A 19,982-nucleotide genomic window follows, 5' to 3' on the forward strand; every position below is an offset into this window, starting at 1 on the left:
GCCTTGCCACAATTCTGTCTCTGAGCTCTTCAGGCAGTTCCTTTGACCTCATGATGCTCATTTGCTCTGACATGCACTGTGAGCTGTAAGGTCTTATATAGACAGGTGTGTGGCTTTCCTAATCAAGTCCAATCAGTATAATCAAACACAGCTGGACTCAAATGAAGGTGTAGAACCATCTCAAGGAAGATCAGAAGAAATGGACAGCAACCTGAGTTAAATATATGAGTGTCACAGCAAACGGTCTCATTACTTAGGACCATGTGATATTTCAGTTTTTCTTTTTTAATTAATCTGCAAAAATGTCAACAATTCTGTGTTTTTCTGTCAATATGGGGTGCTGTGTGTACATTAATGAGGAAAAAAAAAAAAGAACTTAAGTGATTTTAGCAAATGGCTGCAATATAACAAAGAGTGAAAAATTTAAGGGGGTCTGAATACTTTGTTATACTTTCCGTACCCACTGTAAATGAGGGAGATGCTTTGTTTTAGCTAGTGGTAGTTTCCTCTTTCTAAATGTGTTTAGGCTAGTTTTATATGTATATATATATATATATATATATAAAAGCTAGAGTCCATTTACATTGATGTAATCAGGAGCTATCAAAACAATGGTGGAGTAGCACATTGTAGTTTGGAAGCTCAAATGAAATAGCTGATGTGACATTTGCATGGATTAGCATTTTCCATGGATCAGTTTTCCATCTAATTGGATGAGTCAATATAACTAGGACCAAACTGACTAAACAACAAAATCACCAGCAACCATACCTTAAAATCCCTGGGAATAACACCAAATTTGGCACAAACCAAGTCAAAACCCATATCTATAGGAAGAAATATATATTAAACTTTTTTCCTATAATTCCACAATTGTTTGATTAACATTAATGGAACAGACAGCCTATTTTTTAAGACCTTCTGTATCGCACGGATGTAATATAATGTTACACATCAGATTTTTCTTTTGGTTTTCCCCCAACAGTTAACCAAACATCATTTTCTTTTCTTTTCTTTGTTCTTTATTTAAAAAAAAAAAATACTGCTACAGTGCTTCCCACAGTTTTGAAATATACTTGCGGTGGTAGACGGGTGAAAAATCATCCTATCACCCACTGCACAAAAATGGTCTACTACATGTGACAAACAAATAATGTGTGATTTTTATTAATTGAAATTCATTTTAATTACATAGCATACTATTACATTTAATTACATACTAATATTATGCATTGTAAATTATGCAAAATTACAGCATTTAAATGGTTATCCTTTTCCTATGTTCTCCTTGCTGTCATATAGTGTCTCTCTCAGTGAATGGGACACAGATTTTACTAGTAAAATTTATATAATGAATAATATATGTCAAATAATGTTCTTAGTCTTTTCTTCCTGTGGGAGAGACTACAATGATTTACTATGAATTAAATGGAAATCAAATTAAATATAATTTATTATGCAACTAAAATACCAATAATGCCCAAAAGAAAAAGAAAAAACTTAGCGTGTGACTTTTAATTATAAACAAGCCCGCAATACACCGGGACTCTTATTTTGAAATATCTGTACTATTGCAGGCTGATCCTTCAGATTATAAAACAACCGTATAAAACATTTTATATACAGGGTATGAAGTAGACATTGTAATAATTCATCAACTTGAGTTCATTAGCAATCGCTTGGCATAAATCTGCGCTTTTCATTGATTGAGAATCACTTTGAAGCAGTCTGAAGCGCTGTTGCGCGCGCTTGTAGAACGCGCAACAGCGCCCTCTTGTGACTTTGAAAAATGCAGCGCCCGTGGGAATGTCAGCGGGAGTAAACCAAACAGTTCTGACGCACACATAACGAGAAGGTACGAAACGATTAGTTAGTCGATCGCGGATGGTTTCATTATATTGGACAGATATAAAAGTATAAGAGGATAAAAATAATAAAAGCAAAAATGTGTCTCCAAATATACTTGGGCGGCCGTTATTATACCAGAGCGGCCCGCCCAAGTAAAGTCTATGTGTGGGAAGCACTGTGCTATAATGGGCTTCGAAACTGTCAGTCAGCACGCTTAAGATCGTTTTATTTACATCACCATGAGTTTGAAAATCACATTTCATTAGTTCAGACTCATGCCGTCGAGAATTCGCAATGAATATTCACAAGGGCTTAATGAACTCATTTTTGTTAAAACCTCAAATTCGACCAAAATGTACATTTTTCACTGGTTTAGCTCGTGCGCATTCCGACTCATTTTGAGAGCACGGGCCACATAATACTTTTTTTTTTTTTGCATGATAACACTTGATCACATTCCCTCCAAAATGTCCATAATATGAAATAATTATCTCACTGTAGAATGTGCACATGATGATGGTGGTGTTTGATGCACTGCATTTAATGCATGCTAATTCTTTATTTTTATTTAAAAATACAGTATTAGAGTAAAGAAAATCAGCATTAAAAAATAATCAAAGTAAAATGGGGTAAAAATGCTTGACTAAAATGCAAAAAATAATACATCTAATTGTTAGCTTATATACTGTAGATTTTAATAAAAGTATATGTTTTTCTTTTTTGGTGTTAAATGTGACCCATACTGTATATAAATATAATATATTATCTTGTTTTGCTGAAATAAGGCCTGTTTTTGGCCCATTATAATTTTTTCTTAGCATTACATCATAGAAGTATTTGTTGTGCTGCCTGTAATTTAAGATGATTTAAATGAAAGGATCATTGTTTTACACTAATGTTTTTACCATAATACAGATTTAATAACATCTTATATTTAAAAGAGCATTAATTAAAGGCATCACAATAAATACTTCCATGATGTATACATACTTTTTTAAACAAATTATTAAAGAAATTCATAATGGTTTTACAAGTTTTACATAAACCTTGACTTTGAGCAAGACACCATTTTTGTACTGCTAACATTTGATGTCGCAATGCATTTTCCTGCCTGTTTCTGTATGTAAAATCAACTGAAACATAAACATATTAATAAATGGATACAATTTTTAAAAAGAATTTTATAGCACCTAAGTTTATGGTATTTTGACACAATTCCAATACAAAAGTGAAGTGAAAATAGCTGTCCTGACATAATGACTTCTTTGCTGGCAACCTGTCAACAAACATTTGTTGTTAGCAATTATATGCATTCAGTCATTTGATCACTCTTTCCTGATCAGCGTTTGTTTGTTTCCTCCTAAAACAGGTTCGGGTCACATTTAAAATCAGTGAAACATCCTGCTGATCCACATCAGATCAGGTGCAAGAGCAGCAGCAGAAGCAGTCAGAGGTAAGTCAAATCTTTTTCTTCCAAGTTAAGTTCCACTATCTGTATTCTCAAATTAGATTATTTATCTTTACTAAATCCAAAGTATATTACTATATACTTTGCGTTGCAAGTATGTACAGTGTAATGCACTGAATGTACAGTATGTACAGTCAAACCAAAATTTATTCAGACACCTTGAACATTTCATTCATTAATACAGTTTATTCAATATAGTTTAAAAAATGGTAATAAAATATAATAATATAAGATCTCAGAGTTAAACTGTGTCAAAAAAAAAAAAAATCTTAATTATGTCAAATAACACTTAAGCAAAACATTGTCAAGTCAAAGAGTCTGCATAATGTTTGGTTCCAAATTTTTATCTGTTTTACTTTTAGTCCACTGTATGAAGACTTTTTGGTATAATATGTCACAGTTTACTTTATTTTGCTATCCTCACTTACATAAATGAACTATAGTGTCCTGCTCCCACTAGAAAACATATATCAAAAATGTCTGAATAATTTTTGGTTTGACTTGTATGTATGTGCACAGTATGTAAGGTAAACACATAGTAGAAAAATGTTTGATAATTTAATAATTATTTGGGTTGCACTTTATTTTACAGTATGCACAGTTTCTTACCCACAAAAGTACTGAGTAGTGTACACTACAAGGGTTAAGTTAAGATTTAGGGGTAGGTTTAGGGTTAGTACCTAGTTGTTACCCAGTTAGTGTCATTACTACATTAAGTACTTAGATTGTTTGTGCAAAACAGGACTTCAAAATAAAATGCTACCATAATTTGATATTGAATATTATCTGTTTTTGAATGGATGTAAATGACTTCAGTCAGATTTGATTGAATGATCTGATTTCTAATAATGGTTTTTACTGAGAGATATTCCTGACTGACATTGGTTTAAATGCTTTTATAATAGTGCATGATGCTCTAATAATGTTCTCTGGTTACAGAAAACATTCTGGTTTTATCAGACTTCCTCATCATGAGATTATCACTGGTTTCACAGCTTCTGCTGGTGTTCATATCAGTCCTGTCACTGAGTAAGGATTTGTTCCTGTTTGAATATCAGTCTTGATGTGGCAAAGACAATGAAAATAAACTAATTTCGGAATCGTCTTTTTCTGAATTTAACCAACTCTCTTCCTCTATAACAGCCAGGGCAACACCTTCGCCAACAACATCTGCATCGACAACTTCTGCACCGACAACAACGCTTGCACCAACAACAACATCTGCACCGACAACAACATCTGCACCGACAACAACATCTGCACCGACAACACCTTCCATTAATATAACAACAATGCCATTAACAACATCTGGATCAACAACATTTGAAGGTAAAGCCCTGGGTATACTTTGTTTTATTATTAAAGACAAGTGAACAGACAATAAAAATAAGAATACACAAATTTAAACATGGATAAATACTATTAAACAGTTACAAATAAAGTTTGGTACAGAAATGTAATTATACATATAGTTATAATTACACTGCATGCATAGTGTTCACTGTATAAATTAAATATAGATTAATCATTGTTAAAGTTGTTTGACAATTAATGACATTGCAGTTATTTTTAGGCTGCTGAACCCACATACTAATGCACGACCAAATGGAACCAATATGGTGAAACACATCCGATTTCTTTTTCAAGTTATCTCAACTGTTTAGGCTCACTTAAGACTTTATAACCGACTGTAAACAAGAACACTTGTTGAGAAGGGTGTTTTGAGATCATTGTGTGTGTATGTGTCCATTCAAGCGCAAAGAGAAACAGATGTCGCTTATGTCCATCTGAAAAGTGCCTCTGTTCGTGCGGGCTGTTGTGTGTGCACAGAAAACAATGCACGACCACGAATCAAGATCTCTTTTGCCTCTTGTTTAGAAACGCTTGAGTGTTTTAAATTAATAATACTTACAAACACATGCTAATAATTTTTTTTTTTAATTCCACTGCTTGTAACTGCTTTTTTTATGTTCTCACAGACCCCTGCTATAACTACACTGTGCTGGATGATTCCTGGAGAGCCACCAACAATCAATTACAATTATCATATTACAATCAACTTATCTCTAAAGTAATGTGTGACACTAATGTCATCTGGAAAGGCTGGTACCGTCTCTTCATTCAGGGTCAGAGCGTTCAGATGCCAGACACATGTGTTGAAAAGCTAAGCTGTGGCACTCATGCCCCACTGTGGCTGAACGGTCAACACCCACGAATCGAGGATGGAGTGGTCACCCGAGGTGTCTGCGGTCACTGGATGAGTGACTGCTGCTTTTTCCAATCCTATCCCATTAAGGTGAAAGCCTGCCCAGGCAATTACTACGTCTATGAGTTTGTTCGCCCAGTTAATTGCTATTTGACATACTGTGCAGGTAAGCATATTTTGCTTTCACCCATATACTATGTGTTTGAGTAATGTATTACTACATCTGTGAGTTTGTTAGACCATCTGTCTGTTTTTGGCATACTGTGGAAGTAAATACATTTACATGTGAATTTAGTACATATGTAATTTATATTTTTATCTGTTTATTAATTAATATACATTAAATGTTTTGCAGATGTTAGGAATATTAGCATCAGTAATGCTACTGTCACTCCAAACACAACCGTGGCAGGTAATGTAGTATTCAACGCCTTACTGACTGCTGAAGTTTTGATGTATCATGAAAATCTGTCATTCTATAGGGGTGTGTTTGTTTCTGTAGACAAAGACTGTAGATAAAACACTGTTTAAATTTACAGATGCAAAAGAAACTAGTTCCTGTTCAGACCATCATGTACAACTACATATCTACACACACACACACACACACACACACACACACACACACACACACACACAGGGACATTAGAAGTTTCCCACTTATATATACGTTTTATATCGAATAGTTAAAATAACACCTCCAAAACTTTTAGTTTTACTTCCAGTCACCTATACTTATTTATGTTAGACCAATGACGAGACAGAAAAGTAAATTTGAGTATAAATCAAGTATAAACTTTTCTTTAGAATAAAGACCAGTCACATGCACTTTTTGGACAGGAAGTTATGAATTAATGGTGCATTCATGTCAGAAATGTCCCCAGAATGGGGCATCCCCTGTGAGTTAAAGGATTAGTCCACTTTTAAATACACTTTTCCTGATAAATTTACTCACCCCCATGTCATCCAAGATGTTCATGTCTTTCTTTCGTCAGTCGAAAAGAAAAGAAGGTTTTTGAGGAAAACATTCCAGGATTTTTCTCCTTACAGTGGATTTCAATGGCTAGCAACAGGTTGAAGGTCAAAATTGCAGTTTCAGTGCAGCTTCAAGGGCTTTAAAAGATACCAGATGAGTAATAAGGGTCTTATCTAGCGAATCGATCGGTCATTTTCGGAAAAAAATACAACCGTTTATGCTTTATAAACAAAATATCGCCTTGAACGTACTTTCCGCTTCCGAATTCTTCATAACGCTTACGCTGAATGTCCTACTACGCTTTCCCTATTCAAGTTACGAAAAAAAACGAAACTGGCACTGCGTTCGTTCCGTAAGTAGAATAGGGAAGGCGTAGAACATTCAGCGTAAGCGTTATGAAGAATGCGGAAGCGGAAAGTACGTTCAAGGCGATATTTTGTTTATAAAGCATAAACGGTTGTATTTTTTTCGAAAATGACCGATCGATTCGCTAGATAAGACACTTATTACTCATCTGGTATCGTTTAAAGCCCTTGAAGCTGCACTGAAACTGTAATTTTGACCTTCAATCTGTTGCTAGCCATTGAAATCCACTGTAAGGAGAATAATCCTGGAATGTTTTCCTCAAAAACCTTCATTTCTTTTCGACTGACGAAAGAAAGACATGAACATCTTGGATGACATGGGGGTGAGTAAATTTATCAGGAAAAGTGTATTTAAAAGTGGACTAATCCTTTAAAGGAGGTGAAGCACCTCATATTTACCTAGGTGCCAATATTAGTGGAGGGTACTGTATTTTTGTTTTAGATTTTTGTATTATATTTATTAAAGACACTGTTACCTGGTGCACTTTTTATTCGGCATCATCGTCCCACTAATCACAATCAGATACAAACATGAGCCCCATAACATCAGTGAACAGAAATGTTTTTTGTTCATTCTTTTGGCAGCAGAAATATTCTACCCATTCAACTCAGCAGCGGGAGACACAATAAATCCTGTTGCTGATGATGGAAGCTCCTCAGTTGTTCAGCTGTTGAGTCCATTTCTGTTCTTTGGCCGCACATACCAGCAGATTTATGTAAGAATTTGATTCCAACTAAATCACTAACTGTGATTGGTGAATGCTTTAGAAACTCATCTGTGATCAGTGAAACAATATTTCTCATGTTTCAGGTGAATAATAACGGACACCTCACATTCAACCAGTCTTCATCACAGTATGTTCCCTACTCCTTTCCTTATGGAGGCCATGATATAATTGCTGGTCTCTGGACCGACCTTGACAACCGTGCGAGAGGAGTGGTTTCATATCATCAGTACACTAATGGAAGTGTTCTCACACGCGCCACTCTGGATATAAACAATCATTTCCCAAATCTGACCTTCAACGCTTCCTGGGTCTTTGTTGCAACGTGGGATAAAGTCCCTTACTATGCCTTGACAAACACAGTAAGTTTGATATATGTGAATAATGTGAATATTTTCATCCACAATTCAATGAATTATTATTCAGTTAAATTATAAAATACTTTATTGAACACATTGGTACACAAAATGAGTGACAGAGAAAATAATAATAATTTAAAACAGTAAAAATAAAAATGAGGTCTGTTAGTAATGCCCAGATATAATAAACGCTAAGTTTATGCTAATTATGTTTTTTTTCAATCTTTTCAGGAAACATCGTTTCAAGTGGTTTTAATTTCAGGCAGTAGTTTTTCATTCATTCTGATGAATTATGGTGACATTGCTGTAACGGGACATCCAGTGGAGGTAAAAGAAACTTGTTTTCTGTGTAAAGAACACATTTTAACAACTTTGCAGATTTATTAAAAAGGAAAAACTGAAATGAGGACATCGCATAAGTATTTGTACCCTTAACTCAATATTTAGTTGAAGCACCTTTACAACCTCTTTTTGGGTATTACGTGACAAGCTTTGCACATCCGCATTTGGCGATTTTCAGCCACTCTTCTCCTCAGATCCTCTCAAGCTCTGTCAGGTTGGATGGGGTGGTTGATGGACAGACATTTTCTCTAGAGATGTTCAATCAAGCCCAGGCTCTAACATTCACAGAGATGTCCATAAGCCTTTATTGCATTGTCTTCAGGTCATTGTCCTTTTGGAAGGTGAACCTTCTTCTGTCAGTTCTTCTGACCTCATAGCTTGGTTTTTGCTCTGATATGCATTTTGAGGTGTGTGATTTTCCAAATGTACCCCTTCAATTGAATTTGCCACAGGTTTACTCCACTCGAAAACATATACAAACGAAACTAGAAAGCTCTTGAGCTAAATTTTAAGTGTCCCAGTCAGAAAAAGGGTACTAATACTTATGCAGTGTAATTATTTCAGTTTTTTATTTGTAATAAATTTGCGAAATTGTCGCAAAACTGTTTTTTGTTTTGTCATTATGGTGTATGGAATGTAGATTAATGTGGGAAAAAAAGTAATTTAAAGCTGTTTAGCTTAAGTCTGCAACATAAAATGTGAAAAAAACTGAAGAGGTATGAATACTTTCGCAAGGCACTGTATATACTATTTGTATGATTAATGTTTTTACATACTTTCAGGCTGGTTATGACACAGAAAACTCCACTGACTACTTTATGATTCCTGGATCAGTCAACGGGAGCTCCATCTCAAACCTCAAGAACTCCAGTAATGTCAATGTTCCCGGCCGATGGGCCTTCAGGGTGGACGGTGGACCAAAGTCAAGTCAAGGTAACCATACAGCTCACACATTAATATCAGTTGGTTCGTCGTCATAAAATGTGTTATGTCATACTTGGAAAAGATTTCGGTTTACAAATTTAGAAACCGACATACACGTACAATATGTACACATTCAACAAATAATTATATGTATACTCTGTTTATGTGTGTTCCTCTTTAGACGTCATTGGACTTCAAGTGAAACTTTCCTCATTTTCAGACCTAACACAGAGTGGAAACATTCAGATTGTTTTACAGCAAGTAAGACACAAACTTGACTAATTATACAAAATACAGTGCTAATAGGCAACATGGGAAAGATTGATCTGTTTGTCCATCTTTTGTTTCAGATTAAACAGGAGCTGGTCAAGTTTGGTCTGCCAAGCAGCATAGAGCTGAAGTTAAGAAAAATGCAAAAGACAAAGCCATAAATTCAGATCCTTTAGGAAAAGAAACAAAACAATCTGGTTCACTTAGTGTCTGACAACAAATATCCCATTGATAATGTGCAGACTGTAAAGACCCCAGTTTTACATTAGTGTGGTTTCATTTGACGCTTCAGAAGGGTTATAAAACACCATAAAAGTGGTTACATTAGCTTTGTGTGATGAACAGACTGAAGTTCTGGATAGTCTTGGATAACAGCTTCAATTTCAGTCTATTCCTGACTGAAGATTTAAAATATAATGCACGATTTATGACACTTTTTTGGTGTTTTTGCATTCTTGAATGCCTCAATCCTCATTTGTACTTTTTTCTTATTCAATACATTTAATGTGTCTTTATATTCCATGTTTTTAAGTGAACTATTTCTTCTGCTGTCAGGTTAAGAGCTACATTTTACGGAAGAGGATTAGGGCCAAGCAATAATAAAAAAATAAAACCATCTCGAGATTAAAGTTGTTAAATTTCAAGAAAAAACTCGTTAAATTACGAGAAAAAAACTCGTTAAATTTCGAGAAAAAAGTCGAGATAAAATGTTGAGAATAAAGTCATTAAATTACGAGAACAAATTCGTTAAATTACGAGAATAAATTTGTTAATTTAATGACTTTATTCTCAACATTTTATCTTGACTTTTTTTCTCTAAATTTAACGACATTTTTCTCATAATTTAACGAATTTGTTCTCGTAATTTAAAGATTTTTTCTCGTAATTTAACGACTTTATTCTCGTAATTTAATGACTATATTCTCAACAGTTTATCTCAACTTTTTTCTCGAAATTTAACGAGTTTTTCTCTCGTAATTTAACGAGTTTATTCTCAACATTTTATCTCGACTTTTTTCTCGAAATTTTATGAGGTTTTTTTTTCGTAATTTAACAAGTTTATTCTCAACATTTTATTTCGACTTTTTTCTCGAAATTTAACGAGTTTTTTTCTCGTAATTTAACGAGTTTATTCTCAACATTTTATCTCGACTTTTTTCTCGAAATTTTATGAGTTTTTTTCTCGTAATTTTACGAGTTTATTCTCAACATTTTATTTCGACTTTTTTCTTGAAATGTAATGATTTTTTTTTCGTAATTTAACAAGTTTATTCTCAACAGTTTATCTCAACTTTTTTCTCAAAATTTAACGAGTTTTTTTCTCGTAATTTAACGAGTTTATTCTCAACATTTTATTTCGACTTTTTTCTCGAAATTTAATGAGTTTTTTTTTCGTAATTTAACGAGTTTATTCTCAACAGTTTATCTCAACTTTTTTCTCGAAATTTAATGAGTTTTTTTTCCGTAATTTAACGAGTTTATTCTCAACATTTTATTTCGTATTTTTCGTAATTTAACAACTTCTCGAGATGGTTTTATTTTTTTATTATCGCTTGGCCCTAATCCTCTTCCGTAACATTTAATGTTGACATGTATATTTATTTCTTCTTGGAAACCAGTGTGTTCTGAAAAGGAATGTCACTCAATGGCAAAGAGAACTCTTTCTATTTATATTCAACATCCATGCTTTAGTAATTATCACTGATCCTCCTCTTTGCTTTGTCTCGTCATGCTTTGTGTTATCAAAAGTCTGGAACAGCAGCAGGGTTTTCACCTAACCAGATCTGAACAATGCGAAAGATGAAAGTAAACCTGTAATCTCTTTTTGCCTTAAGCAAAACTTACGTAAGAAAAAACATACTTCTTGCTTTCACTTTTAAACACCCTGAATAAATATTAAAAAGTAGATATGAGGATTTGACACCACATAATATTCAACACAATATAATTTAATGAAATCATATACCTGAGACATTCTGAAAACATTTAACAGCATCTTATACTGTATCGGATATTGGCTAACAAGTGGACAGAAATAGTTATATATTACATTACTAATGAATAAACAACAGGTTTATAGTATCTCAACAGTTAAATATATTGACATTAAAAGTTTCATTTGGACTTTGAGTTTGTTTTGCACTTTTATGTTCAGTTTATCTGTTGTCATAGTGTTTGATTTGCTGCCATGTGTTACACTTGTGTTTTGTTAATTATCTCATTCAGTCCCTATTGTCCCTCTTTATATATTACCCTGTATTTGTTTCAGTCCTTGTCAGTTATTGTCCTAAAAAAGTGGTTGTTCTGTCTCCTATGTTTTGTCCTAGATGTTCTGTAGAAGTGTGTGTGAATATACACATACCAGCAAATGTGTGTATATACACATACCAGCAAATATGTGTATGTTGCTAGTATCATTTTAATGTCAATGAACTTCACATGATCTACTAAAAAAGTTTTTTTTGTTGTTGTTGTTGTTTTTAAAAAGACCATACTGACACATAAGCTACATTTCAATTAATGAATGTTGCTGTAATGCTAAAGTCGCCGTAAAAGTGGAAACACGTTGTAGATTTAGTTGTTAAATAATATTTTTGAATTTAAAACCAGTTAATTTAGCTGTTGCATGAAATATTAAAGTATAGCCTGCTAAAGTATCATTTTAAAAAAGGTGTTTCTAGGAAACACTTCTTCATGCGTCAGTTAAAATATAATTAGACATTCTGTACATTCTTTGTGAATGAGATCACTGTCTACTGATTTAAATATTTATCGCAAATACTGTACATTAATAATGAAAAATACAAGTTTACAAATAAAAACAATCTCAAGGCTTGTTATATGTAAACCCTATATCTAAATACATTATAAAAAAGAATATCTGAAGTGAAAGTCCTTGTTCAGACTTGCAATAATTACTGGCAGTGTTCCCATGAAAACATGTTTTCATTATTCCAAAGTATGCTCAGCTTTTGAATACAGGGATGGGACCCATTTAAAGTCGATGCATTCTTCCTGCATTGTGATTTAACCCACATCAAGAGCCTGTGGAAGAAACTGAGGTAAGTTATTTTTTTCTTTATAATATTATGTTGGATAAACTATATTCTCAGTGTGTGTGTGTGTGTGTGCATGCTTGTTTTGCAAAATAATCCAAATAATTTGCATTTTCTGCTACCATAGTCAGGGTGATGGGTATAGGGTCACTCCTGGACTAATGTGTTCATCCAGATTAACGCAGTGTACAAATACCACATGAAAGTCTGCTAAAGGAAAACATCTCTGAATAATAGGGACATTTGGGATTCTGGTTAGACAGTCCCTAGATCTTAGATGCTTTTAATATAATGTTTGCTATATTCACTGAGGTCCAATTAAAGATCCATATTTTTTAATACTGCAGTATTGTATTGAGTAACTTCATGGTACACAATATCTTTGAAATACATTATATGATGATAAAGGATAAGTTAAAGACATCCAATATTAAAGTGGGACCTGAGGTTTGATATTAAATTCTGTACTCTCTGATTACAGAACGACTTATCTGATTACTTAACGTCTTATTTTTGACTTCATTATGAGAATTTCACTCCTGCTGGTGCTCATGTCAGTCCTGTCACTGAGTAAGCTTTTATTTACTGTCTGATTATCAGTATAAATAAAACAAATTTTAGTTTTTTTTAGAATTTTATATATATATATATATATATTTTTTTTTGTCTCTTTAACAGCCAGAACACAAACAACAACAGAAGGTAGTTATGGGCCTTTGAATTATAACCAGATCTGTCTTTAAAAACGTTGCCTAGTTGAACAAACCCAATGTGAACCTGAGAAATCAGTGAGCATCTTCATCAGGAAAGAAAACGGAGTCAAAATCAAGTTGAGTTAATGAGGTTTTTAATGGTGTTTGTATTTGCTCATTCTTTCAGAAACCATACAAACAAACACCACAGAAACCACCACGGTTATAGGTAATTTGTCATAAACTATATTTATCTAAGAAAACTGCGCTCATCAGGTTAGTTTATGAAGTATATATGGTGTTTGTATGTTCATTCTTTTAGAATCCACTCCAGAAAGCACCACAGTTCTAGGTAATTTGTCATAAACTGTATCTAAGAAAATGCACTCGTCAGGTGAGTTTATGAAATATATAATGGTGTTTGTATTTTCATTCTTTCAGAATCCACTGCAGAAACAACCACCACGGTTCTAGGTAATTTGTCGAACTGTATTTATCTAAGAAAACCGGCGTATATATATTTTTGTTCATTCTTTCAATAACCACCATAATGGGAACCACCATAAATGCTACAAGTAATAATGTGGGTGATAAAAGACTAATCATACACCTATGCAACATTTATTTTTATTTTTTTTTATTTTTATGTAGCCTACTTTACAGATATGCTTTTTGTCTTTAACTGGTTTTGCTGCAATAATAATAGTGACAATAGGTAATTAAAGACCTTAAAACAAGTTTAAATTAAAACATCTGATTTTAACAACATAAAAACACTGTCTATTGAATATCGTGGTCACGATATTAAGTGTCAGTCAACATAGATTTTGCTATATCGTTTATGTTGCAGTATGTGAATACTTCTGTGGAGCTTTCAGTGGGCAGGACTGCTGAAGTTATTGACACATTAGATAGCAGTCTAAAGCTAATTAGACTTGTACAATTTAAAACTAATCTGTAGCTGTAAAAAAATAACATAATTAAGAAAATAAAGTAGGACTTGCTTAATATTAAAAAGTTATTAAAAGTGCTAAATTCCAAGAATAAGGACCAAAAATATTAATGATTCATCTCCTCTTGCTTGAGAATATTCCTTCTCTGTAATACCAGCAAGTAAAAAATAATGGATCAATTGAAAATTAGCTCTTTGATATGTCCTGCCTTAACTTCCCATTTCAATAGCAAATATATAAATTCAGAATAAAAAAGCCTGTCTTGAGGTGTAGCCTATTTAAAGGGGACATATATAATCTGACTTTTTCCGTGTTTAAGTGCTATAATCGGGTCCCCGGTGCATCTGCCAATCCAGAAAATGTGAAAAAGGACAACCCAGTAACTACGTATTTCAAATACGTATTTTAAATACAAAATAGTATTTTGTAATTTGTATTTGATAGGGTCGATGAAAAAGGCTTCGTATTTTGTATCAAAATACTTTAGTGTTTTGTATTTTTGTAGTTTTAAAATACTGTAAAATACTTTGTAAGAAGTCTACATGATGACATAATAAAAATGCAACCTCTGATTGGTGCTTACTCAGTGGTTTGCCCAGACTTGTTGAGTTCAGAACAGATGTTAAGTTTTAGTGTTCCTTTTAGTAGCCTAGGCTAAATAGTTTACCAATTTACATAATGTTCTTGAAAACTATTATACCAAGCAGCAGCCCCCTATATTTATGATTAACAATCAATTGATTAATTAGCTAAAAAATAGTTGCTATGAATACAGGTGCCATCAGTTCTCTTCTTATGATTGACTTGTTTGTCATTGAGTCAGTGTTGCTGATGCAAAGTAGGCCCTTCGTTACCAAACATCAATTAACTAAATTAGCATAGAATTATAAGTCATTCGCAAACTGTTAAAAATTAAACTGTTGGTTACTTTAAAACTAACCTTCATCTGGGAGATCACAGGGATATGTGAATATTTGATCTGTTAAATCCACAATATGTACATTACGCCACTAGAGGTCACTTATTCTGTCTTATATGGCACTTTTATTATATTAGGTTTTACCGCAGATATGTTGTTATTGACAAATTCGCTACATTAAACGTGTAACGTTAGTTAATTCATATCAGATACTACCAGGAAACAAACTCAATTTTAAGACAATTTTAATTATTGCTTATGTAACCATCTGTGAGTGAACATAAACCGAGTCATTGCCAGAAGTGGCACAGATCTCTATAGCCAGAGTTGGGCCAGTTACAGTGAACAGGAATCGGCCCAGTGCTTTACAGCCGTAACAAATATACATGTGCCAGAGCGAGCTGCGGGCCACAATCGGCCCAGTTAACATGCACCGATGCCGGTTCTGAGCCGCAGGCGCCGCGGGGCACCCAAGCTCGGGCCGATTACATGCTATCTGGGTTAATGAGAGATGAGCGTAACATGTCTCGACATGTCACAGTCGCCGCTTTTTTTGGTCTAGCGTATGTGGGGTAATGCGGCGCTGTTTATCATTTTAGATACATTTGTGTGTTGAAAGTTGTTATAATGCTACTCTGTGTGTTCGCTTGGCAGCTGCTTTGAGACACTTGTTGCACACTGTAGTAAGCTAGATCGATATTAGTCATGGAAAAACATGGTACTTGCAGTAAATCAAGAAAATGAGATTTAAACAAGAAGCTATATAACATGATTAGTTTTCAGTCGATGAATGAATCCAAACAGTTCCTCATCTGTCTAATAAAACATATAATAAAACATATAATACAAAATAAAACCGGAAATCGAGGGTAACGTGGGTATGATGTCAATGATAGGCGACGCATGGACATGGCCCGTGTCCAGGTTAAAATTGCATATTTCTCTGGATTTAAACATTCTTGGAAACATTTGGGATAATGTAAGTACACAAGTCAACAAAATATATAACATTGTTCTGGTGTTTTTTGGATATTTTAATCCAAACATCCTACTGTACATATTGTGCCTTTAACTGGTTGCATATGTCAGATTTATTGATTGACTGGGCAGACAAAAGCTGGTCCTATTAAACACTGTTTACTTAATCAAACAGTCAGTGTAATGGTGAAGGGATAGATCAAATAGGCCAACTGATGGAAGGTTTGCGAAGAAATGTCATGCTCCCTTGTAAAAGTATTTTTTAGTATTTAAAATACAAAAATACAGTAGTTTATTTTGATACATGGTGTGGCTGCTGTATTTTGTAGTTTATTTTGATACACTTAAAATTAAGATATTTGGTATTTTATTTTAAAATACATTTTGATGTATTTTTGCCCAACCCTGCCAGTAACTTTGTTTTGGCAAGCCTTTCTCTGCAAGCATGTGAAAAAACGAGCCGCTCAGATTTCGCTCTCCTTGTGCTGTAGGAAGGGGATCTTAATACAATATCACCGCCCCTTAATCTGCATGTTTCCGCCATTTTGTTTTCACAAGCTAAAACGGTGTATCATGGCAAAAGTTTGAGCAAAGCATGCTAACTGTTCTGTCGTTGGCTGCAGAGACGAGCACAGAACACTATTTAGAGTCTTGTTAGCTTGGATAGCCTGCAAGTTGACCCTGGCAAGCTCAATTGCTAAAAAAGCAGCGTTTCTGTCAGAAAAAATATTAGATCATGCACAGCATTTGATGGCAATCATAAACATTAGACTGGTGTGTATTGCTCTGTTTGGCAAACAGGTACGCTATGTATAGTGGGAGTCCATACAGGTTTTACACAAAAGATTAACATGACGGCACATGCTAGTTGATAAGTTGAATCAACTCCACAGCAACTACATACATTTATCCACTAACCATTCAGAAATATCCAGTTTCATTCTAAATGTTGTAACTTCTTCCTGAGTCTCTCCATCAGTGTCGACTCCACCAGAGACTTATAATAGGTCCTCTTTAATGTTTTTTTTTTTTTTTGCGTTTCTTTCAGAAACTACCACATTGGCAACCACATCAGGTGAGACTATGAAGACTATGCATTTATTTTTTAATGTATCTAGTCAAGAAGAATGTGTTTTATAATTTAAATCTCTTTTTGCTATTGTACAAACAGCTGGAGCACCATGGACAGTTAATTATTGACCTATAAATTAATTATATGTTTATGTCAGAATAACCTTAATTATGAGGTTTCTTGTAAAAACTTCTCACTTCTTCATTTGTATTTTTTGTGTTCATTCTCTCGGCAGCACCAGCGATATTCTATCCATTCGGCTCAGCTGCAGGAGACACAGAACATTATTTTAGTAGTTTTGTTGGTGATGAAAGCTTCGTATATGTTGGCCTATCCACTCCATATACGTTCTTTGGCCACACATACAACCAGTTATACGTGAGAATTCAGTTCCATTGCAAATATGTATATATTCATCTAAATATGAATGCAAATGTTGTGAAGGTTCATAGTTTCCTGGTGGATTTGAACTGATTTCTCATATTACAGGTTCATTCTAATGGACTCCTGACATTCAACCAACCTCAGCCAGCATCAGGACCCAACCACAATCCCACCAGAGGAGCTGAAGATTTCATTGCTCCTCTCTGGAGTGACATTGATGACTATTACAGTGGCATGTTCTCGTATCAGCAGTACACTAATGAAAGTGTGCTCACTCGTGCCACTGAGGATATAAACCAGTATTTCCCTCAGATGAACTTCACTGCTTCTTCAGTATTTGTTGTCACTTGGAAGTATAGTCGTCTTCAGCCAAACCCGGTAATTTTTTTTTCTTTTCTTCAGTTCAGAGACTGTGTAGAGCAGACTATATGAATCATGCGTTGTTTCTTTTCTTTTCAGGAAATCCTGTTTCAAGTGGTTTTAATTTCAGGTGGTGGTCATTCTTTCTTTCTGATGAATTACGGTGACTGTGCTGAGTTAAGTGAACAAGTGGAGGTAAAGCAAACATCACGGGATTGAATTAAAATTCTATACCCTATACCAGCTCTGTGTGTATTCATTCATAAAATGTGTTATTCATGGTTTTAATAGGCTGGATATGACACAATAAACTCCATAAGCCACTTCGTAATTCCTGATTCAACTAATGGCAACTACCAAAACCTCAAGAACACGAGTAACGTGAACGTTCCAGGACGTTGGGCCTTTATCAGTACATCAGGTAGGAGTTTCATCAAGATTGTGTCAGTTTGTTTATATCATGTTATAATGTCTTGTGTATTATGTTTGTGTGTCCCTTTAGTAAGCCTCATAGGAGTTCAGATGAGACTGACATCATATTCAGACCTGAGACAGAGTGGAGAGATTGAGGCTGTTTTGCAGCAAGTAAGTCACTGGGGCATTGCATTTTTTATGGACTTCCATAGCCAATAGAGTATAATGGAAATAAAATACTTCACGATCTGTCTGTTCATCCTCATTTCAGATAAAACAAGAGCTGGTCAGTCGTGGACTTCCAAGTAGCATCGAGATGAAGATCAGAAATGTCAAAAAGACACAGCCATAATATGAGCCTCATGGAAGAGAATTTAAACACTGAATGACAAAGAGAATAATGTCACTCTACAGGAAGGGAACCTTTATAATTTATTTCACATGCATATAAATCAAATCCACATAATGATACAAAATAACTATATATCAATTGTGTCTGATCCAACTTATTTCTGTGTTCATAGCTTGAATAATAATAATTAATTCTCTTTTTTTTCCTTTTCTTGTCATGCTTTTGTATTATCATATCTCTTGCAAGGTTGCAAGGGTTCAAAACTAATCAAACTGATCTGTAGTAATGTGAACAATGTAATTAAACCTGATCTTCCTCTACAACTCGTTTTACTAAATGCATAATTACATAAGACAAATGACACAGTTGTGAACTATTGCTTTCGCTTTTAAACACCCTGAATAATCTCAGTGGTGAGAAAAGTCACTTTTATATTACAATATAACATGTTTTTTTAACATCTTCGTAAATATTTGAAAAATAAATTAGGCTTACTAAGACAAAGGCATCCCAATTTGTGGTTTAATAAGATATAATATGACATAACTAATGAATAAACAACAGGTTTATAGTATTTCTTTCAACACAATTATAGACCTACTATGATAAAATATATTAACTTAAAAAAGTCAGGGAAAGGCAGCTGTTCTGTAATCAGCTTATTTTGTATATTGCTGGTGGTCACCATCTCGAGCAACTTCAAATAATCAATTTTATTATATTACTGAGTGAAAATATCTTATTTTGTTTGGTTAGTGCACACATTAGCAAGTGGTTCATTTAATTAGCACAAGAAATTATCTTTTTGTATTGGCAAACGAACCATACGGAAATCTGTTCCTTTGCTCACCACGAGGGGGAGACAACAGCTTGTGCACTCACTGCAGTAAATGAAACCCTGAAACAGGTCAGTAAAACTGTTTTACTACACAGTTGATAGTGATGTTTTCTTAATATTTCGTTGAAATATAATAACTTGCTCATTGTAAAAATAAGATTCTTTAGTTTTACGGTATTGCTGTTTGCAACTGAAGTAGACACTCAAAGTTAGCAGGTAAGTTTACCCATCATTCCGATAGATTCACCAATTCACAATAATATGAATCATATCAAATAACGTTAGATTTTTACATTTTCAGAAGAACATACACAAAATTAGCTGTCTGCGTGCAGGGGTGTTATGTGTTCTCGTTGTTGTTTGTCGGCATTGCTGTGGTGTCAAGTTTTCAATTACTATTGATGGTTGATATGCTGTTTTGGATGCATTAAAGGGTTAGTTCACCCAAAAATGAAAATAATGCCATTTATTACTCACCCTC

At 34.1% G+C, this 19,982-nt stretch overlaps 2 protein-coding genes across 3 annotated transcripts; both read left to right on the top strand.

Annotated features, from left to right (window-relative positions):
- The first annotated feature begins 1,647 nt into the window (after positions 1-1,647).
- On the top strand, positions 1,648-10,134 carry LOC125255479. Of its 2 annotated transcripts, none has more exons than XM_048170770.1 (12): positions 1,648-1,855; positions 3,218-3,301; positions 4,256-4,345; positions 4,460-4,645; positions 5,296-5,688; positions 5,878-5,934; positions 7,449-7,579; positions 7,675-7,950; positions 8,179-8,274; positions 9,072-9,222; positions 9,395-9,474; positions 9,564-10,134. In XM_048170770.1, exons 3-12 carry the CDS (start codon positions 4,288-4,290, stop codon positions 9,642-9,644), a joined length of 1,509 nt encoding a protein of 502 aa, XP_048026727.1. In that variant the 5' UTR covers positions 1,648-1,855; positions 3,218-3,301; positions 4,256-4,287; the 3' UTR covers positions 9,645-10,134. The 2 variants fall into 2 exon arrangements, with proteins under 2 accessions (XP_048026727.1, XP_048026728.1); XM_048170771.1 differs by having other exon boundaries at positions 7,452-7,579.
- Positions 10,135-10,942: 808 nt separating this feature from the next.
- On the top strand, positions 10,943-18,983 carry LOC125255597 (sushi, nidogen and EGF-like domain-containing protein 1). The gene is made up of 13 exons (XM_048170944.1): positions 10,943-12,545; positions 13,021-13,109; positions 13,218-13,241; positions 13,419-13,460; positions 13,554-13,583; positions 13,673-13,705; positions 17,130-17,156; positions 17,389-17,531; positions 17,643-17,915; positions 17,997-18,092; positions 18,189-18,318; positions 18,400-18,482; positions 18,583-18,983. The coding sequence occupies exons 2-13, from the start codon at positions 13,064-13,066 to the stop codon at positions 18,661-18,663; spliced, it is 1,008 nt and encodes a 335-aa protein (XP_048026901.1). The 5' UTR covers positions 10,943-12,545; positions 13,021-13,063; the 3' UTR covers positions 18,664-18,983.
- The last annotated feature ends 999 nt before the right edge of the window (positions 18,984-19,982 follow it).

Source organism: Megalobrama amblycephala, linkage group LG20, assembly GCF_018812025.1.
Source record: "Megalobrama amblycephala isolate DHTTF-2021 linkage group LG20, ASM1881202v1, whole genome shotgun sequence".
NCBI lineage: Eukaryota > Metazoa > Chordata > Actinopteri > Cypriniformes > Xenocyprididae > Megalobrama > Megalobrama amblycephala.

What these genes read in the sequence shown, in the direction of transcription:
- LOC125255479 (XM_048170770.1), top strand. Translation starts at nt 4,288, where the DNA reads ATGAGATTATCACTGGTTTCACAGCTTCTGCTGGTGTTCATATCAGTC. An exon ending in GCACATACCAGCAGATTTAT is followed by an intron (nt 7,580 to 7,674) that starts GTAAGAATTTGA and finishes CTCATGTTTCAG; the next exon opens with GTGAATAATAACGGACACCT. An exon ending in TGGACCAAAGTCAAGTCAAG is followed by an intron (nt 9,223 to 9,394) that starts GTAACCATACAG and finishes GTTCCTCTTTAG; the next exon opens with ACGTCATTGGACTTCAAGTG.
- LOC125255597 (XM_048170944.1), top strand. Translation starts at nt 13,064, where the DNA reads ATGAGAATTTCACTCCTGCTGGTGCTCATGTCAGTCCTGTCACTGA. An exon ending in CATGTCAGTCCTGTCACTGA is followed by an intron (nt 13,110 to 13,217) that starts GTAAGCTTTTAT and finishes TCTCTTTAACAG; the next exon opens with CCAGAACACAAACAACAACA. An exon ending in TTGAGGCTGTTTTGCAGCAA is followed by an intron (nt 18,483 to 18,582) that starts GTAAGTCACTGG and finishes TCCTCATTTCAG; the next exon opens with ATAAAACAAGAGCTGGTCAG.